This window comes from Thrips palmi, unplaced genomic scaffold, assembly GCF_012932325.1.
Source record: "Thrips palmi isolate BJ-2018 unplaced genomic scaffold, TpBJ-2018v1 HiC_scaffold_10, whole genome shotgun sequence".
Classification (NCBI taxonomy): domain Eukaryota; kingdom Metazoa; phylum Arthropoda; class Insecta; order Thysanoptera; family Thripidae; genus Thrips; species Thrips palmi.
Genome location: NW_023144621.1, coordinates 13,717,182 through 13,742,423, shown reverse-complemented (window position 1 = coordinate 13,742,423; position 25,242 = coordinate 13,717,182). Strand labels below are relative to the sequence as shown.

The 25,242-nt window shown below is 42.1% G+C and overlaps 7 protein-coding genes and 1 pseudogene across 12 annotated transcripts; 4 read left to right on the top strand and 4 right to left on the bottom strand.

Moving 5' to 3' along the window:
• The first annotated feature begins 546 nt into the window (after nucleotides 1–546).
• Nucleotides 547–4,727, top strand: LOC117638979 (annotated as a pseudogene).
• Nucleotides 4,636–8,947, bottom strand: LOC117638978 (transmembrane protein 87A). Its single transcript, XM_034374237.1, has 12 exons — nucleotides 8,561–8,947; nucleotides 8,297–8,357; nucleotides 8,125–8,222; nucleotides 7,945–8,037; nucleotides 7,765–7,860; nucleotides 7,025–7,677; nucleotides 6,828–6,948; nucleotides 6,642–6,745; nucleotides 6,386–6,524; nucleotides 6,234–6,286; nucleotides 6,121–6,148; nucleotides 4,636–6,036 (listed from the first exon to the last, which is right to left on the bottom strand). The coding sequence occupies exons 1-12, from the start codon at nucleotides 8,669–8,671 to the stop codon at nucleotides 5,995–5,997; spliced, it is 1,599 nt and encodes a 532-aa protein (XP_034230128.1). The 5' UTR covers nucleotides 8,672–8,947; the 3' UTR covers nucleotides 4,636–5,994.
• A 246-nt stretch (nucleotides 8,948–9,193) lies between these two features.
• Nucleotides 9,194–10,293, top strand: LOC117638987 (kxDL motif-containing protein CG10681). Its single transcript, XM_034374251.1, has 4 exons — nucleotides 9,194–9,424; nucleotides 9,526–9,725; nucleotides 9,810–9,947; nucleotides 10,062–10,293. Exons 1-4 carry the CDS (start codon nucleotides 9,279–9,281, stop codon nucleotides 10,208–10,210), a joined length of 633 nt encoding a protein of 210 aa, XP_034230142.1. The 5' UTR covers nucleotides 9,194–9,278; the 3' UTR covers nucleotides 10,211–10,293.
• A 192-nt stretch (nucleotides 10,294–10,485) lies between these two features.
• LOC117638976 (extended synaptotagmin-1) lies at nucleotides 10,486–18,862 on the bottom strand. 3 transcript variants are annotated; one of them, XM_034374231.1, is made up of 18 exons: nucleotides 18,396–18,862; nucleotides 18,173–18,214; nucleotides 17,812–18,096; nucleotides 17,579–17,724; nucleotides 17,380–17,500; nucleotides 17,137–17,307; nucleotides 15,641–15,738; nucleotides 14,325–14,373; nucleotides 14,124–14,213; nucleotides 13,959–14,045; nucleotides 13,693–13,851; nucleotides 13,459–13,611; nucleotides 13,279–13,375; nucleotides 12,595–12,832; nucleotides 12,402–12,494; nucleotides 12,216–12,312; nucleotides 11,995–12,138; nucleotides 10,486–11,876 (listed from the first exon to the last, which is right to left on the bottom strand). In XM_034374231.1, exons 1-18 carry the CDS (start codon nucleotides 18,696–18,698, stop codon nucleotides 11,790–11,792), a joined length of 2,460 nt encoding a protein of 819 aa, XP_034230122.1. In that variant the 5' UTR covers nucleotides 18,699–18,862; the 3' UTR covers nucleotides 10,486–11,789. The 3 variants fall into 3 exon arrangements, with proteins under 3 accessions (XP_034230122.1, XP_034230125.1, XP_034230124.1); XM_034374234.1 differs by lacking the exon at nucleotides 15,641–15,738 and adding an exon at nucleotides 14,868–14,953; XM_034374233.1 differs by lacking the exon at nucleotides 15,641–15,738 and adding an exon at nucleotides 16,675–16,760 and having other exon boundaries at nucleotides 18,396–18,861.
• Nucleotides 18,863–18,883: 21 nt separating this feature from the next.
• On the top strand, nucleotides 18,884–20,773 carry LOC117638980 (coiled-coil domain-containing protein 97). Of its 2 annotated transcripts, none has more exons than XM_034374238.1 (5): nucleotides 18,884–19,029; nucleotides 19,113–19,602; nucleotides 19,688–19,866; nucleotides 19,949–20,302; nucleotides 20,375–20,773. In XM_034374238.1, the coding sequence occupies exons 2-5, from the start codon at nucleotides 19,222–19,224 to the stop codon at nucleotides 20,724–20,726; spliced, it is 1,266 nt and encodes a 421-aa protein (XP_034230129.1). In that variant the 5' UTR covers nucleotides 18,884–19,029; nucleotides 19,113–19,221; the 3' UTR covers nucleotides 20,727–20,773. The 2 variants fall into 2 exon arrangements, with proteins under 2 accessions (XP_034230129.1, XP_034230130.1); XM_034374239.1 differs by having other exon boundaries at nucleotides 18,910–19,029; nucleotides 19,117–19,602.
• A 174-nt stretch (nucleotides 20,774–20,947) lies between these two features.
• Nucleotides 20,948–23,202, bottom strand: LOC117638991 (ubiquitin-60S ribosomal protein L40). Of its 2 annotated transcripts, none has more exons than XM_034374259.1 (3): nucleotides 23,065–23,202; nucleotides 21,241–21,439; nucleotides 20,948–21,159 (listed from the first exon to the last, which is right to left on the bottom strand). In XM_034374259.1, the coding sequence occupies exons 2-3, from the start codon at nucleotides 21,428–21,430 to the stop codon at nucleotides 20,963–20,965; spliced, it is 387 nt and encodes a 128-aa protein (XP_034230150.1). In that variant the 5' UTR covers nucleotides 21,431–21,439; nucleotides 23,065–23,202; the 3' UTR covers nucleotides 20,948–20,962. The 2 variants fall into 2 exon arrangements, with proteins under 2 accessions (XP_034230150.1, XP_034230151.1); XM_034374260.1 differs by having other exon boundaries at nucleotides 22,957–23,093.
• A 35-nt stretch (nucleotides 23,203–23,237) lies between these two features.
• LOC117638994 (guanine nucleotide exchange factor MSS4 homolog) lies at nucleotides 23,238–24,238 on the top strand. Of its 2 annotated transcripts, none has more exons than XM_034374263.1 (3): nucleotides 23,238–23,456; nucleotides 23,757–23,892; nucleotides 23,967–24,238. In XM_034374263.1, exons 2-3 carry the CDS (start codon nucleotides 23,758–23,760, stop codon nucleotides 24,198–24,200), a joined length of 369 nt encoding a protein of 122 aa, XP_034230154.1. In that variant the 5' UTR covers nucleotides 23,238–23,456; nucleotide 23,757; the 3' UTR covers nucleotides 24,201–24,238. The 2 variants fall into 2 exon arrangements, with proteins under 2 accessions (XP_034230154.1, XP_034230155.1); XM_034374264.1 differs by lacking the exon at nucleotides 23,238–23,456 and adding an exon at nucleotides 23,463–23,621.
• Nucleotides 24,239–24,323: 85 nt separating this feature from the next.
• LOC117638992 lies at nucleotides 24,324–25,240 on the bottom strand. The gene is made up of 4 exons (XM_034374261.1): nucleotides 25,095–25,240; nucleotides 24,799–24,945; nucleotides 24,562–24,680; nucleotides 24,324–24,484 (listed from the first exon to the last, which is right to left on the bottom strand). The coding sequence occupies exons 2-4, from the start codon at nucleotides 24,938–24,940 to the stop codon at nucleotides 24,371–24,373; spliced, it is 375 nt and encodes a 124-aa protein (XP_034230152.1). The 5' UTR covers nucleotides 24,941–24,945; nucleotides 25,095–25,240; the 3' UTR covers nucleotides 24,324–24,370.
• Nucleotides 25,241–25,242: the final 2 nt, after the last annotated feature.

Genomic DNA, 25,242 nt, shown 5'->3' with positions numbered 1-25,242 from the left:
GTTTGTCTCTTTTTGGGTCGAGTGCCTGCTGCCATGCTCGGCCATGCCGCACAGTGGGCCAGAAGACCGGTGGAGGCGGCCGAAACTCTAGACGCGTCTTGAGCTCCAGAGTCGCTTAATGGGACTCGAACCGAACGTGTAACCCCACCAACCAATGGATTGCTCTCCGAACGAGGAATCCATTGATGGGGTCACACGTTCGATTCGAGTCCCATTTAGCGACTCGGAAGCTCAAAACGCGTCTGGAGTTTCGGCCGCCTCCACCGGTCGTCTGGCCCACTGTGTGCCGCACGTGCGCCCGTGATTGTGCTCACTACCCAGTATCCCGATTGGGAAGTGGGGGAGGTGAAGAGGGTCTGATAGTGCGTTGCCCTGTGGTGCAGTCTTCATGTCTCGCCTCTGTCATCTCCTGACCTTCGGAAGCTGATAGCAAGTCTTCGCAGAATCATAGCATCGGTCCTCACCGAGGGGGGTGGCGGTGGGAGGGGCGGTGCGCGGCCCGGCGGTCGACGCGGACCCCCACGGCCGCCAGTGCGCGTGTGCCGATCCACCACGATAGGCGTTGCGCGCGCGGCTCGGCGCCTTCGTAGGTCAGGGCGGGCCGAGACGAGTCCTCCAGGAGATTGGTCTTCTTGAAGGAGTCGAGCTTCCCGCGTGTCGCTGAGCGCGATGGCGACGCTGTCCTGGGTGCTGGCGGTGTGCGCGGCGGGGCTGGCCGCGCTGTGGGCCTTGGCGGGGCTGGTGCGGTACGTCCGCTGGCGAGTGTACTGGCACGGCGTGCTGCAGCCCTTCGGCGGGCCGGCCGTGGCTCTGCCCCTCATCGGCACGCTGCACTACATCCTGGGCCCCATGGACACCATCTTCGCGCGCGGCCGCCAGATGCTGACCCGGTACGGCGGCGGCCACTACGCGTCCTTCTGGCTGGGCGAGCGGCCCTGGCTGCACATCATGCGGCCCGAGGACGTCGAGTGCCTGCTCAGCTCCAACAAGCACATCGCCAAGCCCGAGGTCGTGTACGGCCCCGTCAGCGGCTTCTTTGGCAGGTGGGTGGAGGGACGGGGAGTCTAGCGGGGCAAAGGTCCACACTAAATGTTTGTGTACAATTTTGTACGTGGTGATGCGTTAAACTTGCGTACCGTCGTGGATAAAATTGTGCGTGAATTTGCATAAATTTATGAATCTTTACGCATGATATGATGCAAATTCCACGTAAGCACAAAATCGTACAAGTTGCACGTGCAAAATTCTACCTAAACATGTGGTGTGTCCAACGGAATTCCCCCTCCCAACTTCCCCAGCCTATCCTTTATCCTCCCCGAGGGGGCAACCACTCGAGAAATCCTGTGTCCCCTGGAGCCCTTGCTTGCTTATGTATGCTCAAAATACTTTGTTTCAACAAACTGCTTTTCTTTGCAAGGCCTATCAAATAGTTTGTAAGGTTTTCTCACACTCTAAATGTTGTACAGTGAAGATTCTCCATATTATGGTGAAAATGTTCCATATTATGGTGGTGCAGCTGACTTTATAACACACCATTGAGAATTCACTGTACCAGATATTTTGACGAGTTTTGTTTACATATCATGGGGAAAATCTCCACCATAATATGGTGGTGCAGCCCCACCGTAAGACATTGGAACGGCCGGCCTGGCGTTGCATTGGTTGCAGGGGCCTCATCACGATCAACGGCGAGGCGTGGCGCCGCCACCGCCGCATCCTGACGCCCGCCTTCCACTTCGCCGTGCTCGAGAAGTACTCCGGCATCTTCACGCGCCGCGCTGCGCACTTCGCGGCCAAGCTGGCAAACGACCACCCGGGGAGAGCTTCGACTTCATGCCCCACATCAGCACCTTCGTGACGGACACCGTCATGGAGACGGCCTTCGGCCTCCAGGGCGGCGAGGACCGCGACGCGGCCGGCCGCCAGGAGTTCATCCGCGCCACGGAGAACGCCTTCCAGGTCGGCAGCCACAGTGGGCACCGGCCGAGGCGGCCAAAGTCCCGGACGCGTTTTGAGCTCCAGAGTCGCTAAACAGGACTCGAACCGAACGTGTGACCCCACCAATGGATTGCTCGTTCGGAGCGCAATCCATAGGTGGGGTCACACGTTCGGTTCGAGTCCCATTTAGCGACTCTGCTGCTCAAAACGCGTCGCGAGTTTTGACCGCCTCGAAGGGTCGTTTCGTCGCTCTGTCTCTCTCGCACTCATGGGGCGTTCCGTACAGGTGCGAGAGGGACAGGGCGACGAAAACGACTCTCGGAATAAGTCTGCCTGTCAGCCGGCAGTCACCGCAATCGACTCTAACACGCGTTTCTGTTTCTCGTCGGCAGATCATCGCCAAGCGCATCATCCAGCCCTGGCTCATGCTGGAGTCCATGTTCAGGCTGTCGCCTCTGAGTCGCCAGCAGGACGAAGCCGACCGCGTCATCAACGAGTACGCCCAGCGCGTCATCGAACTCAAGCGGCGCCAGATCGGTGAGCACACTGGTCAGCAGCGTACTTCTACACTGTTAAAAATTCCGCACTTTTCACGGTTAAAATGGTTCCTGGTTTTCCTAGGAAGCAGTGCAAGCACGGCAGTTGCCGGGCCCGAACGGCATAGGATCAGTTGTGGTCTAGCCTCTCAAGTTCTAGTTGCTCAAGTGTTGCGTGTCACATGTCACGGCCTTTTTTTTTTCTTGCAGACGAGCAGCGGCGCGACGCGGCGACGGACGCCGCCGACGTCGCTGACGATGACGACGACGGGGTCAGGAGGAAACTCACCTTCCTGGATCTGGTGCTGGGGCAAAAGCAAGACGTTCTGTCGGACGAGGAGACCCTCAGCGAGGTAAGCTCGAGGAAACAACGCTCGGGAGCCTCTCAAGGTCAAGGTCTCGGACACGATGCTGGTTGCCTATCCTCTCGGCGCACAGTGGGCTAGAAAGGCTGGAAGACCGGTAGAGGCGGTCAAAATCCCGGACGGATTTTGAGCTCTTGAGTCGCTAAATGGGACTCGAACCGAACGTGTGACCCTTGGATTGCTCACCGAACGAGGAATCCATTGGTAGGGTCACAGGTTCGGTTCGAGTCCTGTTTACCGACTCTGGAGCTGAAAACGCGAAGTGTTTTGGCCGCCTGCACCGGTCTTCTGGCCCATTGTGAGGCGCTCTTGTCGGTCCTGGACTTGCCTCGCGCACATCATAAGTGAATTCCAAACCCGTGAAACCAAAACGGCTGCCGCAGGTGCGCACCCTGATCGCGGTGCAGCAGACGTCCGCGTCGACGCTCAGCTTCATCGCGGTGTGCTTGGCCTTGCACCCGGACGTGCAGCAGCGCGCGCGCGAGGAGGTGCTCTCCGTCGACGCCGAGGAGGGCCTGACGCCGCTGGAGCGGCTCAACCGCCTCAAGTACGTGGAGCGGGTCATCAAGGAGACCCTCAGGCTGTACCCCATCACGGCCATCTTCTCGAGGATGCTGAGCGAAGACCTGGTGCTGACCAACGCGCTCACCGCCAAAGGGTGAGTTCGTGACGCCATCAGAAGAAACAGCCGCGGCCTCAACCCCTCCGCTCTGTCTCTCTCGCATGCATGGGGCGTGCGTGTCACCACTCCACAGTAAGCTGGAATAGATCCCTATTCCACCTACTCCACAGTGGGCCAGGAGGACCGGTGGGGGCGGCAAAAACTCCTGACGCGCGTTTTGAGCTCCAGAGTCGCTTCGTGGGACTCGAACAGAACGTGTGACCCCACCAATGGATTGCTCTCCGAACGATAGGAGTCCATTGGTGGGGTCACTCGTTCGGTTCGAGGCCTCTTTAGCGACGCTGGAGCTCAAAACGCGTCTAGAGTTTTGGCCGCCTCCACCGGTCTTCTTGCCCACTGCGCACTGCTGCGCACCCTCACGGCCTCCTTGTCCTTCTCCCCCGCAGGCCGGGCCCCGCCACGCTGCCGGCGGGCCTGGGCATCACGCTGTTCGTCTTCCAGACGCACCGCGACCCCAAGCACTGGCCGGAGCCGGAGCGCTTCGACCCGGACCGCTTCCTGCCAGAGCGGTGCGTGGGCCGCCACCCCTACGCCTACGTGCCCTTCAGCGCGGGGCCCCGGAACTGCATCGGCCAGCGCTACGCCATGCTGCAGATGAAGGCCGTGGTGGCGGCCCTGCTGCGCACCGCGGTGCTCAGTCCGGGCAACGGCTGCGAGAAGCAGGACGAGCTGGACCTCAACATGAACACGTTCCTCTACATCAAGGGCGGCTTCAACGTCAAGCTCAGGAGGCTGCGCGAGCACGGCTGCTGAAGCCCGGGAGAGCAGCGAATCAAATCGAGTCAAATCAAGTCGAGTTGATGCGAAAGGATGTTATTTGGACGTCCTAATGACATCCCTCAGACCTCATCATGGCGTCACTTCGACTTGCTTCCTCTCTTTGGGAAGCGCCGTCGCACGGACGCACGTCCGCGAGAGGAAGAAATTGAGTCATCAGTGGCTTGTGCCGCGGAAAACTTTTCAAAGAATTTGTATCTGTTAGTGGCATTTTGTTTATTTTTAAATTTGAATGACTTCCTGCTGCTTGTCCTTTGTCCGTTTCACATTTCTCGTTCTGTCTCTTCGCCCTGCTGTGTCCATAGGCTTAAGATGGTTGTGATAAAAACCAAAGTTGTAATAGTATGTTGTTTATTAATTAGTTTAAATAGTTTTTGTACACTTGCTTTTTTGAAGATACCTAAATAAAGGAGAACGTTTTACAGTAAATTTGTAAAGGTGAGCTGTTTCAGTTCAAAAAACAACATAAGGACACTCACAAATTAAATATGCTAATACGCAGGTGTTAAGAATAATTTTGTGCAAAGAAGAAAAACTATGGCAAAAGCACTCTTTTACTCGGAAAAACGTTTTGTTATAGATAATACTAAGATTTTACTTGGCACACTGATAAGTACTAAAGCCCTGGGGAAGAATTATGCTTAAACAGGTGGTAAGAAGAGCCTAATATGTAGAAAAACATGGCCTTACACAGTCTGTTTTATACATTTAATAACACACTTACTAAAACAAATTATGGTCATAAGGACTGGATGAAAACACATTGTGAGCTTTAGAGAACAGAATGTGGAAGAAACAGCTTGTACTGAAGACAAACAAAAATTGTTTCACGAATATATTTTTCTAGAGTGTGGGACTGGAGACAACAAGAAAGACAAATTCCATTATGACTATCACAACAAATCTCAGTCTAAGCTGAATTTAAAACAAATTTTTTTAATGAGGGTTGATCTATGAAAGATGCCTTTTCAATGTCAGCCATTTTTTTTCCCATGTTTGTTGAAATTAGAAAAAGACCCCAAAATGTGAGATATCACATAATGCAGAAACTTCCTAGCACAGAGCTCAGTACGGCTCCGTACAAGAACCACAGTTTTACTTCAACTGCCCTTTCCTTACGAAAGAAAACAAAAAAAAAAACACATTAAAAACCTTCCTTTCCTAAAAACAAAGATAACGTTTAATTAAATATTAATGTCATAGAGTTAAATATACATTCTCACTTCACTCACACACACACAGAGCTGGATTCATTCATTCATTCTCTTCACATTCTCACATTGTTGTAACGTAACACAAGTTTCAACCTGCAATACATTTGTAAATACAAACTGGCTTAATTCTAATTGTGCAAAAAAAAAAAAAAAAAATTTTAAAATTCAGTGAGGAACACTGGCATATATTTCTTGTAAAAAATAGGGTCAGGACAGGACAGTACGGGTATGTGATGGTGGCTCAAACCTAACTCTCGTTGCTAAATACTGTTCATTCCATACCACTAGCCAAGCACTAAATGACTATTTTCTAACCAACGGTTAGAATCACAAAGAAAAAAGAAGAAACTTAACAAAACAGATTGCTCACAGTTATGAATAGTTCAATTGATTTGCAGGTTTCAATATGACACAGCCAGAGACCTATACACATTAACTTGAGTTGACTTGAGTTGCCCAATGGCATTTTGATGAAGTCCACCTTACTGCATTTTTGAAACTTCAAATCTGGTATTTGTAGCCTCCTGAAACCAGATAGATAGATAAAATTATTGACACCAGACAAAGAAACTAAAACTCAAATTGTGTGAAAGAATGTGTGCACAAACCTCATCAGAGTCCAAAATCGGTAATGCACTGGGAATTATCAAAGAAAAGGTTGTTAGTGGAATATTCATGAGAAAGCCAAGCAAATAGAGAGATGAGAGTTGTATGAACTTACGAATCACTAAGATATGCTGGAATATTATCCTCCACCCACTTCAAATCTTCCTCCTGGAAGGGTTAGGACACAGAAAATGTAGACTGGCCAAGTAAACAAGCTTTTAAACAAAACAGAAAGAGAAATATAATTGTTTGACGTTTAAGATCTACCTCAGTGGTGCTTGATTTAGGCTTAGGAGATGAAGAGTTATTGCTGCCACGCATTTTTAGGCCAAATGCATCACTAACAAATTGTTCCTCTTCATCATCTTCATCTTCAGGGTTGTCAAGAAGAGGTGTAAAAGCATACCTAACATAAGAAAATAAAATAAACATTATTATTTCCATGTCTATTGTATACTAAGTTCACTACATACAACTGGAAAATACTAGTCAAGAGAAGTGGACATCATATCATCTAACATACCTTTGGTTATTATTTGTAGGTCTCCACAGTATCATTATGACAAGAAGAATGAGAGAAAAAAGAATATGCCAATAAGCTTCATCTACCCAGAGTTCCTTCCAATCCTGGAAAACAAAGGCAGAAGACTTGAGTGACATTCAGAGCTTAGGTGTCTTTTTAAAATTTATAAGCCTTTTTCTACTGTACCGTGAGACAGTCAGTCAGCTTATGAAATCGGACTGAGTAGATCATAAAGCAGCATGAGGCAAGCACTGAGAAGTACAAGGCATTGCTGAAGTGTCGGTATAATGACAGTTTCACCAGATTCCTGAAAAAGAAGAAAAATTAGCTAGGTGGTACATAGCTAGCACATAGCACTTAAAAATTTTGTAAATCATAATAACCTTCTCAAACGCAATGTCCTCATGGTTTGCACTAAATTTGAGAAAATCCACCAGCAAAATGCAGAATCAAGAAGAGCAAGAGGCACAGTTGCCATAAGAAGATCGTAGCTTTTTAGATTGGTACCCATGATACGCTTATAGCTTTCCACAGATGCAAGAACAAAATACAATACTCCTGAGGTCAAGACTTTGTGGAGCATGGCTCCTAGTCTTGGTTTGACAATACCAAACCCAAGGCTCACAATAATGACCAGCATACGTGCAAGCGTTCGTTTAGCACAAGAAACTAGCTCAGCAAAGTACACTGCACCCTTTACAGATGTCCCCCTAGAATTGATGCTCTGGTATTCTGCATAAAAGACTGCTTTCTCTAACATGCCTAACAATATGACACCTCCAATCCAAAATTGGATTCGAAGAAGATCTCGCCATTGACAAAATGATACAGTCAGCCAACCAATTCCGAACATCACATATATGAGGCACATTGAGCCATAGAATGGAAGCAAAGGCCAGGCAGCTGCAGACAAGTATCCATAATGGTTTTGCATTTCCATAGTCACAGTTGCTGAAAATGTTGTTGTGCCTTTGATATGGAACATCAATGAATAAAGTCCATCTTGTTCAATGGTGTATAATGGACTTGGATTACTCTGGAAAATAAAACAAACATGTATAGAGCAAAATAAAATTACCAACGGAACTGATTTTTAGAAGGGATAAGTCAAAATGACATTTACAAGTTTATTGGGGCTAATGCTGTCTTTCACACTTTGCTTCACTTCAGTGTCTGCAGAAGCACCGGCAGTCTTGTTAATTGTTGGAGGTATCTCCATCTGCAACATAATATTACACTTTTTAAAAATTGTACAACTGTGGCCAAGGGCCTGCACTCCACAGTAAGAACCCACACCACTGACCAATATGACGTGATCACCACATCTATGCTGAGTAGCGTTGCTTGAAAGTGCATGATTGATGCCAATTGATGGCAAAAAAGGACCTTGAGATATCTGCAACAGAGGATACAAATTGAGTCAAAAAAATCTACTGAACAGTAAGCATTTTCCATAGATGTATTCATGGATTGTTATATTCACCCCATCTTGTAACATTGCAAAATCTTGCCAACATTCATATTGCGACAAAGTCCATTGAACAGTAACATTAGTATCAGGATCGACGGAATCGCATGTCACTAAAACAAAACAAAATGTTAATAAAATAGTGAAAAAATGCTTGTACAATAAAACAAAAGAGTATTCAACTTACCAGAAATAAAGATTTGAGAGCCTTTAAACAGACTCTTCGAAATAGTAGCAAATCCATATTGCTGTAAAACATAACATGAACATAAGCACCACAGGCATTAAAAATGTTCCAAGAGGTGATTGGAAGGACAAATAAGAACTGCTCAGTGTCAATAAGGACCTCAAGAGACTGCTTAAGTCATTTATGTAAAGTATATAGAAATAACTAGCAGGAAAATAACATTCAAAACTGGGTGGCGAAAAGGGATTGAATAATAACACTCACCTCGTTTAGTTCGAAAACCCATTTGCCACTGCCATCACACAAGACGCAACCGGGATTCAGAAGGACACACAATAGCGCCCAAAACCCATACGAAAATTTAAAGAACTTCATTTTGAAAGGGTGAATGAGATCATCACTTGGCAAATCGTTCACGCACGCCGCTAGGTTGTCACAAACGATGTCACAAATAAATGTCCATTGCAAGAGATATCTCAGTCATGGAACTATAATTTAGAAGGGAAAACGATTAGTTCGAAAATTAGCGAGTGCCGAAACAAGACACGAGTCGATAATCTTCTCCTGATAAAGAAAGGCCATTCAGTAAAATAGATACAGATAGGCTAACGTCAGAACAACAGAACTCCCCCTCCTCTTTCCTCCGTCCCGTACACTCCTACCGGTCATCAGTAATATGAAAAATAAGAACAAACCTCATGGCTGAAAAACCGGCAAAAACTTTATGGTAATCCTTCTTCAGCTTGTAATTCGAGTTGATTGAACGTCATTTGATGTAAATAAATACTGAAAGAAGGAGTAAAGTGTTAAATGGGCCACTCGATGAGACCGATCAGCTGTTATCAAAATATATCTCACAACTAGTTTCTCATACCTTGCAGAATACCCCTTTGAAAATGAAAGTTTCTGCTCAGCTGTCTGCTGGGGGTTGAGACATTCGGTTGACAGGTCTCTTTGGCGAAAAATTCTTCACCCTTCAGTGATGGCATCAGAAAATACACCGGAAAGCGACTTAGGGAGCATAGAATGCTTCCAGAACTACACTGCTTCTGAAGTTTTTATTCAAGGTTTGGCTGGAATTGTTGATCAACAAGATGTGGAGGCCATGGTTCGAGCTCAAAAACAAATGTACGGTTATAGTTTTTCAGAATTTGTTTTCTCTCTAGGTGGGCAATTTTAAATTTACTTTTCGCCAACCAACCATTTTTACTCAAACTTTTCTTATTTAGGCTTCAGCGGTTTGAGAAAACTAATGAAATGCTGACCAATTGTAACGCTTTGTCAGTAAATCGTCTAGCTTCAGCGGGGACTGAGTTTAAAAAGCATACACAGCTCCTAGTGGATATGAAAAAGGATTTGGATCAAATATTTAGGAGGATCAGTACACTGAAGAACAGACTATCCAATCAATATCCTCAGGCATTTGCAGGTTAGTGTTTTGACACTACTCATTTGCTCTTGGAACAGAAAGAAATTTCAGACCTAATGTTGTGTATGTACTCTATTGAAACAGCTGTTCCCAAACCGAAACCCATTCTTTTGGATGAAGAAAGTGAAGAAGCGGAGGATCAAATCAACTGTGCTGAGAGTGATCGTACTCCAGTCGCACAATCTGCTCCTCCCATCCAAACCAAACCTCAGGCTGTGACTGGTAAGAATGGCAAGGAGTTGCAAGAATGACATCAAACCTGCATAAAAAACCCTGCTTTGTTGGTGACATTGTTTTATTATACAACTTGAAAAAACTCATGAGATGCCATACCAGGTGCAGAAGATTCCAATGATGAGAAAGAAGAGGAACGAGAAAGAGAGAGACAACTTCGAAGAAGAGGGACTTTGAAGTCCAATCACAGCTCTTCCACAGACAGCAACAATGATGATAATTCATCTCAATGTTCCTCTGACACTGGATAGACTGGATTTTGTTCCCAATCAAATTTAAGTCACATTTGTATTAATTAAACTCAGGTAATTTTGGCTGCAGATTCATTCGCAAACTGTATTTTTGTTTTCTTGAACAGAATTTCTTGGCTTTACATTCCAAGATCCTAGTTAGAAATGATGAACTGTGATATTTGCTTTGATTTTGAAATTGCTCTACTGCAATTTGATAGCCCTTTGTACTGTAATCATGTTTTTGTAATTAGCTCTGCTAAAATATAGCCAGGAAAAAAAAGATAAGATGTAGATAAGATAAAAGTAACACTATTTATTACACATTCTCCATTGAAAAGGTTAGTAACAGAAATTCTATCGATAATATTAAAATATACACCCAATATCAAAAGAAAAACCAAAAAGAACACACAAAAAGTGGTTAGATTGTGCATTTAAAATTTATCACAATTTCCTTTGTTTAAGATGAATCAGTTTTGGTAACAGTTTCATAGCACCACAACAAAGAAAGAACAAAACAGCATTAAGATGTGGTTACGCTTGAGACACAAGCCACACAGCTGCAAAGTACAACATGGGTATCACAAAGAATCACAAAAAGTGCTAAGTAAAGATAACAACTGATACATTAAAAACGGCTGACAAATAACAGGCTTTGTTAACAACAATTTGCAACAATAATGGGAAAGTGTTGTATAGATTCTACGCCCAGACAACCCACGTAAGAAGAGAGCATCCTAAAAACCTTCCTTATATCAAAATTCAAGTGTAATGCAAATACTGTAACATGAGTGAATTCATACTTTTAACAAAATGACAAGAAGGAAAAAACATTAGTTTAGTTAACAACCACCAAATTTAACACAAAAACATAAGAAAGATAAAACAAAGCACATATGTGACTTCCATTCTAAGACGCACAAATAGAAGTAAATGAATTTGAGGTAGACACTGTTATAAATACCCTCAAATATATAACCCATAAACTATGTAAAACTTCAAAAGGGGGAGACAAACCCAGCACAGCCACAGTTCTAGCACATAAAGGATTTATAAGCACAGATCTCAAGTAGAACTTAAACAAAGACCACTGCAGGTCCATGAAAAACCATTTATTCAAAGAGAACGTCATGGCGAGAATGGTCCATCAACCCTTTGGCTTTGTGATACAGCAATAAAACTGATAAAATAGGTTAAAAAAATAGTAACTAAAATAGGAAAAAAATACAAATGAAATGACTGTTTGAGAGTTCTAAAACTTTGTTCATCACATGGTGGGTTTCATTTCTTCTCCCAGTGATGGCACATGCTTACTCCATGGAGTACTATGAAGGTAACAGTCAGTTCTTTGCCAAACAAGTAACAAAGAAAAATTGAGAACAAGCGAGCAGCAGTTTAACTGCCAATAAAATAAAGAGACAATGTCTTATAATCAGGTTGTTAGAGAGAAAGACAACAATCCTATCTTGATTATTAAAAATTAAAAGCCAGACACTCCAAAAGTGCCACATTAATAGAAAAGCAGGAAGAATTGATGCAAAAGAAAATCAACAATGAATCAAGAATAATGATGAGAAATACAACTTGTCTTTTGCAATTACGAATCGCGCTCGATTTCAGGTAAAAGGTCATACCAAGCAGTGAATCCTTTCACCAAATCTTGATCACCAAGACTCAAAATAACCTGCATCAATCAAGAAAAAATTATCAATGTTAATTATACTAGCAAGACACAATGAAAATCAAGAGGGCTCTCAAATATTAACACAGCACATTGCGTTAAAACAACACTTTGGACTTACTTGTCCCATAACAGGGCTCTGGGAGGAGAACCAAGTTTTCTTTGTAACCACCGTTACTTCTAGCTGACGAGAATTGATGTCCCCCAGAGATATTACATACTCAAAGTTTTCATCAAAGACTGGATTGCAGTTGTCTTTCATGACCTGTAAATTAACAGCCAATAAATAAAGGAAGAATCCTCTAAATTTGATTTTTTAGTATTGCTAAAGCAGTACACCACCTCAGTTTTGCGCTTGGATTCCTTAGATCTCTCTGGCAGCAGATACAGCTTCACATATGGGTCAGGTATATTATGTGGGTCCTTGGATGGTAAATTTCTGAACAAATAAATACATAGAATTGCAAATAGAGAAGCATGCAAACACAAACATAAGTCTATCTGAACATTAGATGATGGTTTACTCACGCAACTTTGTGAATCACTACCACAAGTCGTTGACGGGGCACAGAATAACGCAATGTCATTTGTATGCGTCCCAAGCCTGCTTCACCAGCAGATCTAAAATAAATAATTTAAAAGCGGCAGAATCATGAAAAAAACTGACATTTATCTCTTTGTTTAGTTTATGAAATAAATGAGATATATGAGAGGAGCTTACGATGTGGCACTTGGAGTTCGATGGAGTAATGTATTATTGGCAGATGATTCTACAGGTGCACTTGATTGCTCAGAGAAAACTGACTCTTCTTGAACTGAAGTTTGAGTCGAAATCATTTCCTTTGAAGGATGAATGCTTATGTTAGCACTGCCAATACTCTGTCCACCAACACTCTGTCCACCTACACTTCGAACTGAGTCTCCACGAGAGAACTGTTTGTTTAAGGCATTTGTTGAACCTATAAAAATGTACATCACAAGATTTAAACAAAACAAAGTCACTCATATCTTCGGCACCTTATTTTTAATACCATATGATTTGTCTTTATAGGGAGTAGCTAGAAATTTTGTTTCCATACAATGGGAAAAATTAAGGATTCAATACGAAAATAAAAGTCAGTTGAGCAGCAATGCAGCCTTTGGCTCCCCTTCCATTCCTGGTCAATGTAAGCCACATTAAAGAGGGTTCATGAAATATGTGATAGCTTCATTGGATTCATAATCATACCAATGCTGCTCAGGATAATGTGGTCAACAGTCTTCTATGTTTAGTTAGGAACAATATAGAAGTGGAAGGGAGAAAGCAAGGGTATAGAAGTGAAGTTGCTGCACCACCTGATACAACATATAACAACTTTACACTGAGCAATTCATGCAGAAGTGGCATGCAAACTTTGGAGCCCACCTCTCTTGCTGGAAGTGGAGGTGCTAGCTTCATCTGTAACATCGTCATCCACCTCAGGAAGGGGAGCATCAACTTCTGGGTCATAACGTTTCAGTATCTACAAATTAAACAAACAATAATAGTAAAAATCATCTCAGGAAACAATGAAACCTGTTGTTGAAAAATAAGAGGCACACATACACGCAGTCTCAGTGATAGTCTAACTCTGCTGATTGGTCCGGATGCTTGCAACAGCAAGGGCTGATCACTTAGCTCCATATTCTCATTAGTCAAGAGCTTGGCCAAATGATATTCCAGACGACCTATGTCATGGTTTGTCTTTTGATCCGTTACCTATGAGAAAGAAAACAAACATCAGTTAAGAATGTTGAGAATGTGAAATTTTCAAATTAAAACAACAACAGGGTATCTTACTTTGAGGATAAATGTATCAGTCTCTGGATTTTTGACCAGACAAGTAAATCCTTTTTCCCAGACAGGAGAATCAGTGCGGTAAATGATTTGAGTAGTTTGGGTATCTTTTCCAACACCCACAGTAGCAAAAGGATCAGGTCTCCGACCAGGGCGTGCATCCTAAACACGACAATTTTTAAATTACCATCCAAACTGAGATGTAAGAGCAATCATTTGACATATTTATTCTGGAATATGGATTTTTTAAAATGAGACTGGTTTCTTACAGGTAGATTTTTGGCAGAGTCAATATAGACTAATAACACAGCAGTACTCATAGAAGTAACACGCAACTGTTGGGTTTCAGCCAAGGCCTGATAAAACAGACAAAGAAAGATCAGTTTAAGAAATATGAGAAGAAAAAAATTAATTATGATAAAAACAAAACTTACAAGTGACAGAGCATGACGATCTTCAGTCAATGTATGCCAAGACAACCTCAAGTGTACCATGCCATGTTTAGCTTCCTCCAGAGTAAGCCACTTTAGATAAACAGTAAGAACATGGATAATTTGAAAATTTGGAACAGAGACAACCAGCATAACAGAGCAAAAAAATAAAATAAATAAATTACAAACCAGAATAATACTTACAATGTCAAGTTCACCTTTTTTCACAACAGTACTGACTTCAACAGATGCCCTAAAGAAAATAGATCATATTAAAATTCTTACTGAGATACAAAAAAAAAGTAAGTCAATAAAATTCAAGATTTAAAAAACTTTTGTTTCAGAAACTGCTTAGGTGCAAGAAAGCCAACATCCCCGTAATTTTTTTAAATCTTCAAGATGTTAATCTTGATGTTAAATAGTAGCCATCCTTTAACTTTTCAAGCATGCACACATGCAAAGAAGCCATCACAAGCCAACTAATGACAAAAGCAAATTGCAATCAACAAAAAAAAAACCTTTCAAACTGCTTTTTCTTATTTTTGTAAAGGGCAAATTAATAATAAGAAAAACGACATGCACATTGTTGCACTTAAAATCTAGTAGTTGGCAAAGGTGATGCCATGCTGATCATATCTCAAGGCTTCACCTATGAGAGCAATGTAAGAAATTTAAAAAAATACAACCCTTTATGGATATAATTTGTTTAAATGAATCATGATTCCCAATTGTAAAAGTAAAATCTACCTTCCCATGAAATCGTCGTCACTCCCTTTATCATGATCAAAGAGTCGTACCAAAACAGTTCGACGGGTGTTGTCGAACATCATATACTGAAGACACGAATAAAAATCCCTTTATTAGATACAAGATTATTGCAAGGGGCAAGGTAGGGTGAACTGTCAAAGTAATTTAAAACAAGGTGAAGGGTGAAGAACGACCATGGCAGTGAACTAAAAGGGATTTTTTTCCCTCAGAGCTTTTAAATAAAAATGGAGTAAACTTTTGTTGCGAAGGGGAATGAAGGAGAAGGAATAATATAGGGAGAGGAGGGATACCTTCCACACCAGTTATCCTGCAGGTAAGAATCTCCTTCTTCTACAGACACATCAAGAAAGATGTTCTGAGGACTTTCCAGGGGAATCTGAGGGAAGCAGGCAAGTGAAACCAGGGAACAGGACAGGGTGCATGCGAAATCAAAGGGAAAATGGCAGAGCCTGTAAAATAGCAGAGGTAAGAAGAGGAAGTTTAAAATGCATGTGAAAGGGACCAAAAATAGGAAAGGACACCTTCTCCAGTGATCCATCTTGGTGGGACGAATCAAATTAATCAGAAAAAGCAAACCAAACCAAAATTAAAAATAAAATGATAGTTTATGGGAAAAAATGCTAAGTGCAAAAGAACAAAATTAAAAAAGTTACACTTGAAATGTGAAACTAATTTTAGTTACTGCCAGGAGAGGAACACGAACAGTCTCAAAATAATTGCCAGCCACACAAACCAAACTTTTGAAGCTATACCTCCCAAGAAAATCATCATTCTGGACCCCAGGAAATCCGGGATCCCAATCCCAACACTGGACCGTAATTATTTGAGCCCTCCGTGAAGATACCTCTGCCTTGGAAAATTCAGATGTGTCAGCTGACCAAATTGAAAAATACAACACATGCACACTAACAAAGGGCTGACTCTGCCAAATAAAAGGGGCTTGAAGTAGTACACATGAGAGCTAGTGGAATAAAATTTAACTTCCTGCACTTGCATGGTAAAACCATCAATGTTACCTAGTTTATGGGAGAGAGCTTTTTCCTAGACCTACATAACAAACACAGTTTAAAAGGGTCATGGTGATTCAAAACAACAATTCAAGATGGTAGCTACCACAGATTGCTATCTTGGAACAACTAAAAGGTGAGGAAAGAGATGTATCATACAATCTTTCTGCTAGGGAGAAACTGCTGATTGCTCTTGAAAAGCAGGAAAATAAATTGAGTGCACTTGCCCAACAAAAGAGGATGCTGCAGAAAATACACACAGCATGCGCGCAAGAGAACACATTCACCATGAGATGGCACTAGGGTGCCATAAAGGATTTAAAGCCAAGCTACAGGTGTAGAATAGTGCATTAGATCACCACCCATTTAGCAGTGATGAGTCAACAGCGTTCAAATTTGTCATTTTGAAAAATATAATACCCTCTAGGAGAAAGGTCATTTAATATTTAACACATGCTGTACTCTGTAAAAACTGAACAAGGTTTGTGTTTGTGAATAAACGACATCATCTATACAAAACTGTTCATCATTAAGACTAATTATCTATTTACAACAATACTGCAAATCAGATTAATTGAAATAGTTAACCAGCTTGGCTAGTTTCTAAACGGCATTCACTAAATGGCATTTGATAAAATGATAAAACAGTTAAGGGCAGTTTCAATAGTAAATTTGTGAGGAGAAAATCAAGCTGAAAGTTAAAAGTGAGATATTTTTCTACGACCACCACCAGAAATCTACAATGTACGTATATTTGATACCAGTACCAAACTTCTCACCTTCCCAATTTTTCATCCTTCTTTGAGTCATCCTTATCGAAGAGACGAATAAGTAGAGTCTGGGCCCTAGGTGCATAGACCTCACACTGAATAGAATAGATTAAGGCTTTCAAAATTATTACATCAACTAACAACATCTTTTTTCACCATACAGTACAAATTAGTGCATTCTTCAGGCCACATGGAACAGCTTATCTTCTAACAATTCGTTGAACACGCTAAAAATGTGCTACAAACTAGGTCACACTATAGTACATCAGTCAAAATATGTTAAGCATACAAGTATTTCACCAAACAAAAAGAAAAAAAAAAGGCATGAGACAGTTAGTAACTTTTTCCCTACTTTACTATGCTAAGGGTGATGAATTTCATAATGTATGGTCCAACACAATTTTCATGAGTCACTGAACACAACCAATGCACACAATCAAACATTTGAAGGGAAACAAAGAGTTATCTTACCTCACACCAATAATCCCACTTGGGACTAACAGTGTTGTTGATTATTTGTGTGCGGAATTGCTGAGCTCCCACGGTCACAAGTGCATAGGGATCAGACTTGCCTTTACCAAGCATACCAATGTCCATCTTCATCAATTCCTTTGCTTCAACCACATGCACTCTTAGAACACCCTGTAAAATATTTGTCAAAATAAATAGGTAAACTGCAAGCCATTAAGATAAGTATACTTGTAAGTACAATACCTCAGGTTCTGGGGTTTTTAAAATTTGGGCAGGAACAACATCACTCAATGTTATAGGGAGTTTATTGGGTAAAACCATCAGTGCAGCAACTTGTTCAACTATGATCCTTCGTAGAATATCACTGGAAATAGTTTCAAAGTAAGCACATGACTCCAATGTACAAAACATAAGGAAACAGCATAATTGAGAAGATCTATACCTAACTCCAGGCACATCTAGGACATCTGCAGCTCCAACTAAGTTGAAGTCGATGGTAGGATTGTTCAAGAAGAACAACTGAAGCCCTCCCACAAGAGGAATAGTTTGAATCAGAGGTTTCATTACAACTCGAAGCATTCCATGAAGCTAAACAATTGAGCAAGAGATGATTTCAGCCACAGTTCAAACTTATACTTGATAGAAACATGCTAATAGTAGCTAATAGATAGTAACCTGAAAATCTTTGATCCCACCAGGAATACCACTGAGTGTGAATGATATATCACAGTCACCAGCATAAAAAAAGTCTATGTCCATGATGATCTCATTGCGAGAGACATTATGGTCATAAACCTTCACACCTCCCACACGGAATGGGATTGTACCAAGGATCATTTTGTCAAACTTGAACCCGGGCAATTTAAAAGCCGCTAGGGCATTCCTAATATTGGGTTCAATGACAGACCTCAACAGATCTCGAGCATAGTGATTAGCATTTGGCCACAATTGTCGTACAACCTGCAACAGCAGCATGATGGAGTTAATAACAGCTGTCAAATGCCAGGGAGGAAACCACAGCACCTACATCACCTACCCTATTTAGCCATTCTGCTCGTTCTACATCTGGGAAGTACACCTGTAACAGACATAATTGAGTTAAACAAACAGCAAGCAACGAAAAAACTTCAAGTACTTGAGGGAAGGACAGAGCCTGCACCGTGGCTACCGAGAACATAGGAAGATGCCATAAAAATGCATTGATTCCACAAACAGACGGGCGGTGTGAAGAAAAACAAAGAAAACAGTGGAGCACTCACCCAAGCAGGCAGTTCGTCGATTCGGGCCATGATGACTTCTTTCTCGTTGCTCATAGCGGCAGCCTTGGCCAGCGCTCTGCGGGCATCGGAGGAGCGCTTCCACTCCTCGCGGACCACCGACAGGATGACAGGCCCAATGAGCCATGCTACACTGATGTTGTAGTAGCCCAGCAGGTACACAATCGCCACCGTACCCACTTTCTTCGTGACGCTGTACAAAATGCTCAACACTCCGGGGCCTGTTGACCTCCGGGCGACAGGGTTAGGTGCATTGTTGTTCTCTGGCTTGCTCGGAACCACCATGGCGAATGTTTCACTGATGTACTGAGACAATCAATTTCGAAATTTGTAGTAAGTACTTGCGCGAGAGAGATCAGATAAGCATTGCGGAGGGCGTTGTTCGGCACCGCGCAACGCGAATATGGCATGGAAAAAATTGTGCCGACGAGTTCAGCAGTCCGCTTTTGTTGATTACGTCAGGTGAGCAGACGGCGGCGCCAGCAGAAGGCGTTGAAACTGCGAATACCGTAGATATTGGCAGCCATCACGTAAACAGGTTTAGTTTTGAAGAAAGAAAACACACCGTCTGATGATCTGATTCTGTTTTGGTTTTCCCTCGAGCGTTGTGCTACAAGTAAGTATTAGCTGTAATGTCCATCCATTTCCAACAGTAATTCTTCTCAAGTGTCAATCAATCTTCTGTTCTGTTTCATTGAGGCAGCGAACGGCGGCGACTAACCGTGTAAGACTTCAGCAAGACTGTCATTTCAGGCTGAAAGGGAGTTTTTGAAAACAGATTTTCAGGGCTGTTCTCAGAAACATTCATATGCCTTGTCTCAGTGGAGTCATTTCAGCCAAAATGGATGAAAAAGTAGAAGCAGGAACTTCTAGTTCGTTTTCAAAAGTCGGTTTGTCTATGACTGAACTCAGAACTAGTTTGTTGGATTATCTGTTGTCAAATGAAAAGGCACACTTCAAAAGCCAACACAAAGACGATCCTGAGTTGTCTGAAATAGAAAAAAGAAAGATTGCTGAAGACCTTTTAGATCGGAGCCCAGCTCAGTTTCTCAGTCGGTTTGGGCAGTTTCTCTCAGAAGATCATCTACTATATTTCTCTAGCGATGCTTTGCTACACAAGAATGAGTCTTATGAAATTGGGTTCCATTTAAGAAGACTGCGACGATTTCACTGCAAAGCAACACATGATGTAAGATTTCAATCTCGTTTGGTATTATACTGCAAATCATTGCCCAAGTTTTATTCTGTTTGATTTGATTCTGCTGTGTTGATAGGTTGATGTAAAGAACAGACGGTATGATGCCCTAAAGAAGATGATTGCCAATGGTAGTTCTTACTTTTCTGAAGATGAAATGCGCCAAAGAAATCCATATCTGTATGAACAACTGATTGGACAGTACCTATCGGAAGAAGAGCGCAAGGAAAGAGAAGCACCTGATCTTGAAAACATCACGTGAGTATACTGTGTCAAACAAATATTGTATGTATTATTATTATCAAATTGGAGATCTCTCAAGTTATTTTTGTTCTGTCAGATTTGTTAATTTACTTCTCATGAAAATATCAAAAGATGAGACAAAGGAGCTATGGACTAAACAAGAAAAAGAAGAAAATGGTACACAAAATGACTCATCACAAAGCAGTGATGAAAATGAGGATACATGTGCAGCAAAGAACTGGAATGAACGTGGCACTTGGGGCGAAATGGAGGATGATGTCACTAAATTAATGGACAAAAGAAAGAAGTCAAAGAAAAGGAAGAGCAGACTTGAGGCAGTGCCAGATATTAATGATATTTCAGATGACGAGCGGCACTTGCTCATGGAAGAATTTATGTCGACCATGTACAACAGTTTCATTGATGGGAAGGATGCTGACTTTGACTACAGGTGGGCATAGCACATTACCCATATGGTTTGTCTCAAACTAAGATCTGTTTCTGACCCATATTTTTGTTCCAGCCAAATCGACAGTAATCCTGATTATGATTGTATCGATGTCCGAGAAAAGGATGAGGAGGAAAAATATTTTGATGCAGAAACTCCAGAAGATGTGGAGATGGAAGCTGTTGCTGACACTCCAGTACCTGAGTCACAGATGCTTCCACCCCCATCATTGGCCGAAAAGCGGAAGGCTGAAGAAGAGGAGGAGGACACCTTGGATGCCTTTATGAGAACAGTAGAGGTGCCTTGTCAAACATCAGAGCTCACATCTGCTTTCAGAAATCTTTGTCATCAGAGTGCTGTGCAAGCACAGGAAAAGTCCAGAGTCAAGAAAACTCACGTCATCAAAATTAATTTGAAGCAAGATTAACTGCTCCTGTTTTAATTCTTAGCACTATTAAAACTTGTTAAGCAAAACTGCCATGTTATTCCATACTGTTTAAGTCAAATTACCAATCAATCACCACTGCTTTCAATAGATTAAATGGGATGAATGTTTGAATTGGGACTAATTGGAGAAAAATTGAAGTCATAATCAGTGTTTTATTACAGGAATGAAATATAACAATGAATATGACACCTCCCAAACCGCTTCACAATTACAGTCTACTTCAGCTTCTTCTTGGGGCGGAGGTTGTTTGTATGTCCACACTTCTTCTTGCGGCAGTTGGTTGCTCTGGGGTGAAGACGGGCATAGCACTTTCGGCAGATCATTTTGTCGCAGTTGTACTTCATTGCCAAAATTCGGAGGGTGGGCTCAATGACACCACCTCGGAGACGGAGAACCAGGTGAAGGGTGGATTCTGAAAAATTTACAAAGTTGTGATTAGCATAAGAGTACACAAATAGAAGTAATGACACAAGTACTTAAGGAAACAACTTACCCTTCTGGATGTTGTAGTCTGACAGAGTCCTGCCATCCTCCAACTGCTTGCCAGCGAAGATAAGACGCTGCTGGTCTGGGGGAATTCCCTCCTTGTCCTGGATCTTGGCCTTCACATTCTCAATGGAATCTGAAGGTTCCACCTCAAGGGTGATGGTCTTGCCCGTAAGGGTCTTGACAAAGATCTGCATTTTGAAGGCCTGGAACAAAACAGCATTACCATTAGAGAGGCACAAAAGAAGTAACGCTACTATGGGAATGACCCACAGTATTTTTCAAAAGCCCTTTTGAGTTGAGTATTATTTTTTCCACGGCCTTCAAGTTGGCCAATCTACCAGGAAAACTGATGTCAGGTTTTCCAATAATTCACTCAGAATTTTAGTCTGTACCACTAAGCTTGATGGGATAAGGAATATAGACAACCAAATCTCCGTCCTGCTGTGAATTAATTTGAGTCCCTATAGACGCCGAAAGGCCTAGAATCAACAAATCAGCAACACAGGGACTGGGACACACTAACAGTCGAAGCCTCTGATACATTCTGTGCCAAATTGATTGCTTGTTCCACAGAACTTGATGGGATAAGGAGTTAGGAATCCAAATCCTCGTCCTGCTATGGTGTTATGTAAGTCCCATTAGACGCCACAAGGCATAAGATCAGCCAACCAGCAACACAGGGACTAGGAAATTATATAGAAGTGCCCAACTCAAAATAATTATTCATGTACATATGTTGTGTCAGTAAGCACGACGAGATGCGGGATTAGAGCAACCGCATCTCCAACCTGCCGTGAATTAATTTAAGTCCCAGTAGACGCCAATATGCCTGGAGTCAGCATATCAGCAACACAAGGACTAAGAGTAATTGAAAGTCAAAGTCTCTGATACATTTGCTTAACAGATACAAAGTTGATCGCTTGTTCGACAGAATTTGGTGGGATAAGGAATCAGAAATCCGAATACCTGTCCTGCTATAATGAATTTAAGACCCAATAGGCATCAAAGGGAATAGAATCAGCCAGTCTGCAACACAGGGACTGGGTTTCGTTCAGGTTTCGGTAAAGAAAACAAATTTTGGCAGAGTTAGCAAAGTGATTTGAACAGTGGGAAAAAATGGAAACCAGTATGCAGTCATGCTAGCAATTAACAGAATCCAAAGCAATAAAATGACAGGTAGTTGATGCACAATGAAAACCACGATGCCGATGGTTTCATATGCCTTCAATAATCTTGCTCAAGCAGATACACAGAACCTTTCTTTAGCAATAAAAATTAATGGCGTAGCGGTGACGCAGGCCGGTGCCTGTTGCCACCAACATAACCCTAATCTGCCACTGCATTTAAGTGGAATTATCATTCGAGAAACATGCATAAACCATGCTACGGAACAAGTAAACATGGTTCGTGTCAATAAAAGGGCCACAAGATGTGGTGTAAATGGGGATGATAGCAATGGCGGGGACGACTTGCGGAAAGCATGGCCTAGGCTATGCCTACGACGCGGAACAACAAATCTAGAAAAATAGTAGTAGAAATGACACAGGGGCTTCGAAACACGTCGCAGAATGCGAGCACAACTGCTCAACCTAAGTAAAGCATCCCCAGCACAGGAGAAACTAGAACTACAGAATAACAAAGCTTCGTCTAATGCACCTTAACCTGGACGCGGCTACAAATCCAGGTTGTGATTCGGAGTGAGATTTAAAAAGACTAATACCTAATTGTACACCGAGATATTCGGCATAAAAGTTCCCCTTCACAGACTGCACACAACTCTTTCAAATACGTTCGAAACCTACAATTGTAACGCCAAAATGAAACTTACGTTCTCTGCAACGTGGTAGGAGTTCTTGCCTTGCACGGGATGAAGACCGGACCTGGACCTGAACCGGAAACCGATCGTATCGTTGGGCGGAAAACGCTACTTGGCTGCGAGACATCGCTGTCGCACGACCAGGGTTTCATTGTTTACCTGCATCACAAATAAAATAAGTGCATATTAACGGTCACTGATTTTATAAATTTTAATAATATGCACAAAATGGGCCGAAAAAACACAAAAATCTACAATGTTTACGAAAAATGCAAAAATGATAAATGTGACAACCTCGCCTTCTCCTGCGAATAAGTTTCCCCCGTCTGTTCACAAACAAACAAACAAGTTGTTGAGTGGTCTGCATCAATTTCTTGTTTGTGACTTCGAATCCTTGTTTCGGCGTAAGTTCACTGACTGTTCACCCCTGTTCATAGAGTCTCTGGATGGCACCAGGCAGCATCCCATGTGCCATTAAAAATTGCTCACGTTATTTTGGAAAATGAGTCCTCTAACCTTGAGACTTTTCGTGGTTTCCCAGTTTTTATATTGTCTTGCTTGAATGACAGGTATTACATTCATCATAATGAGATGAATGAGTCTGAGATTTATCTTCCCTTTCACATTTTTATCTTGTCTGTTTTCTGATAGATTCCTGATTAGTGTACAGTGTAGAGTGTTATTCTTAGTTTCCCTCATTTCAGAATGACAGCATTAACCCAAAGTGTTCCTGATATGGAAGCGTTAATAAAAGATGGTTCCAATAAGTCTGCTTTGACATGCTTACACTGTCCATCCCGGATACTAAATGCTTCTGTGGGCACATATGTTGAGAAAGAGGCAAGTCATATCATACACGCCCTTTTACAGTATAATTTTTTTCTGCATCTAATCTAAACTTTATTTTGTTTCAGTTCTCCTTGCCTGCAATGACAAAGCTGAAGAGTCAAACAGACACTGAAAACCATGTCCTCAAAGACTTCTGGAAAGTTTCAGATATGTTCCATTTTGAAAATGTAGGCTTCTCTCACACTGCCGATGGTGTTAAGTATCTCACTTGTGCTGATTGTGAGATGGGTCCTATTGGGTGGCATGATCTTCAAACTAAGGAGAACTTTGTAGCTCTTTGTCGGGTAAAAAACTCTTAAATAACTTTACCTTAATAAAATATTTTTGAAGTCGTGTACAGTGTTGTTGGCGCATCAGTTTCAAATATTTACCCAACTAGATACAGCAGATCATATTAAGCAGCCTCAAATAAAGCAACTGACTAAAAAAACTAAATTAACTTTGTTTAATACAATTACACAAATTTGTATTATTTAATGGGTTTTGATTTCAAGAGTTTGCTGGCTTCTAACTGAGTGAGGTCTCTCACCCTCTTCACATCATGTAGTTTCCTATCCTTCGCTCCAGATGTGGCTTTCCCCTTCTGTTAGGGATGAAAAAGAAACAAATAATATCTCAAATATGACAGATAATACTTCCATATTTAGCCTTTACACTCACTGCATATTCTTCAATGCACGTGTAGTAATTTTTCAGCGACTCAGCACACCTTTTCTGATTAAAATCACTATCTTTAAAGCATTGTAGCAGTACAGTTAGCTGAGATACACATGGTCTTGCTGGAAAAAAAAGCAACAACACAACTCATATAAGGGAACGTGCCATGACAACCCTATGCTGCTGTTCTAAATTAGAACATGTTTATATCAGTCAAAATGATAAAGTACTTCATTTTACCTTCATTATTGGCCTGCAAGTTCGTGTAGCGATCTCCAAGCTCCAAGGGATGCAGGGCTTGAAATGGGATGGGGTAAGAACATTCATACTGGCGACGAACTGGTACTCTTTTCCTTAAATTCAGAACTTGAGTCACTCGCATGATGCCTACAATAGCAAATACAATAAGGGGTATCAAAGTCGCACAACCGTTTAAACAATTGTCACTTGTTTCTACTCAGGATGAACATTATGAAACAATATTAGAAGCAATATCTCAGATAATTATAAAACAAGTTTCATAATATTAAAACTACCTTAGCAATAAACAAGACGCTTGAAAGTGGGAATTTCAGAACTTCCAATCTAAGGTGTACAAAATTTAATGCAGGTTAAGTTGCACTGTTCACCGCCCTCCACGACAAAGTCTTCTGCTAGAACGTGCGAATACTTCTCAAGGAGGTA

What these genes read in the sequence shown, in the direction of transcription:
- LOC117638978 (XM_034374237.1), bottom strand. Translation starts at nt 8,671, where the DNA reads ATGAAGTTCTTTAAATTTTCGTATGGGTTTTGGGCGCTATTGTGTGTC. An exon ending in GTGGTGATCACGTCATATTG is followed by an intron (nt 7,861 to 7,944) that starts GTCAGTGGTGTG and finishes ATTATGTTGCAG; the next exon opens with ATGGAGATACCTCCAACAAT. An exon ending in AGGACATTGCGTTTGAGAAG is followed by an intron (nt 6,949 to 7,024) that starts GTTATTATGATT and finishes CTTCTTTTTCAG; the next exon opens with GAATCTGGTGAAACTGTCAT.
- LOC117638987 (XM_034374251.1), top strand. Translation starts at nt 9,279, where the DNA reads ATGGCATCAGAAAATACACCGGAAAGCGACTTAGGGAGCATAGAATGC. An exon ending in GTTCGAGCTCAAAAACAAAT is followed by an intron (nt 9,425 to 9,525) that starts GTACGGTTATAG and finishes TTTCTTATTTAG; the next exon opens with GCTTCAGCGGTTTGAGAAAA. An exon ending in ATATCCTCAGGCATTTGCAG is followed by an intron (nt 9,726 to 9,809) that starts GTTAGTGTTTTG and finishes CTATTGAAACAG; the next exon opens with CTGTTCCCAAACCGAAACCC.
- LOC117638976 (XM_034374231.1), bottom strand. Translation starts at nt 18,698, where the DNA reads ATGGTGGTTCCGAGCAAGCCAGAGAACAACAATGCACCTAACCCTGTC. An exon ending in ATCGTCATGCTCTGTCACTT is followed by an intron (nt 14,046 to 14,123) that starts GTAAGTTTTGTT and finishes CTGTTTTATCAG; the next exon opens with GCCTTGGCTGAAACCCAACA. An exon ending in AATCCAAGCGCAAAACTGAG is followed by an intron (nt 12,139 to 12,215) that starts GTGGTGTACTGC and finishes GTTAATTTACAG; the next exon opens with GTCATGAAAGACAACTGCAA.
- LOC117638980 (XM_034374238.1), top strand. Translation starts at nt 19,222, where the DNA reads ATGCCTTGTCTCAGTGGAGTCATTTCAGCCAAAATGGATGAAAAAGTA. An exon ending in CCTGATCTTGAAAACATCAC is followed by an intron (nt 19,867 to 19,948) that starts GTGAGTATACTG and finishes TTGTTCTGTCAG; the next exon opens with ATTTGTTAATTTACTTCTCA. An exon ending in GATGCTGACTTTGACTACAG is followed by an intron (nt 20,303 to 20,374) that starts GTGGGCATAGCA and finishes TTTTTGTTCCAG; the next exon opens with CCAAATCGACAGTAATCCTG.
- LOC117638991 (XM_034374259.1), bottom strand. Translation starts at nt 21,430, where the DNA reads ATGCAGATCTTTGTCAAGACCCTTACGGGCAAGACCATCACCCTTGAG. An exon ending in AGACTACAACATCCAGAAGG is followed by an intron (nt 21,160 to 21,240) that starts GTAAGTTGTTTC and finishes TAAATTTTTCAG; the next exon opens with AATCCACCCTTCACCTGGTT.
- LOC117638994 (XM_034374263.1), top strand. Translation starts at nt 23,758, where the DNA reads ATGACAGCATTAACCCAAAGTGTTCCTGATATGGAAGCGTTAATAAAA. An exon ending in GCACATATGTTGAGAAAGAG is followed by an intron (nt 23,893 to 23,966) that starts GCAAGTCATATC and finishes ATTTTGTTTCAG; the next exon opens with TTCTCCTTGCCTGCAATGAC.
- LOC117638992 (XM_034374261.1), bottom strand. Translation starts at nt 24,940, where the DNA reads ATGCGAGTGACTCAAGTTCTGAATTTAAGGAAAAGAGTACCAGTTCGT. An exon ending in CTTGCAGGCCAATAATGAAG is followed by an intron (nt 24,681 to 24,798) that starts GTAAAATGAAGT and finishes TTTTTTTTCCAG; the next exon opens with CAAGACCATGTGTATCTCAG. An exon ending in CGTGCATTGAAGAATATGCA is followed by an intron (nt 24,485 to 24,561) that starts GTGAGTGTAAAG and finishes CATCCCTAACAG; the next exon opens with AAGGGGAAAGCCACATCTGG.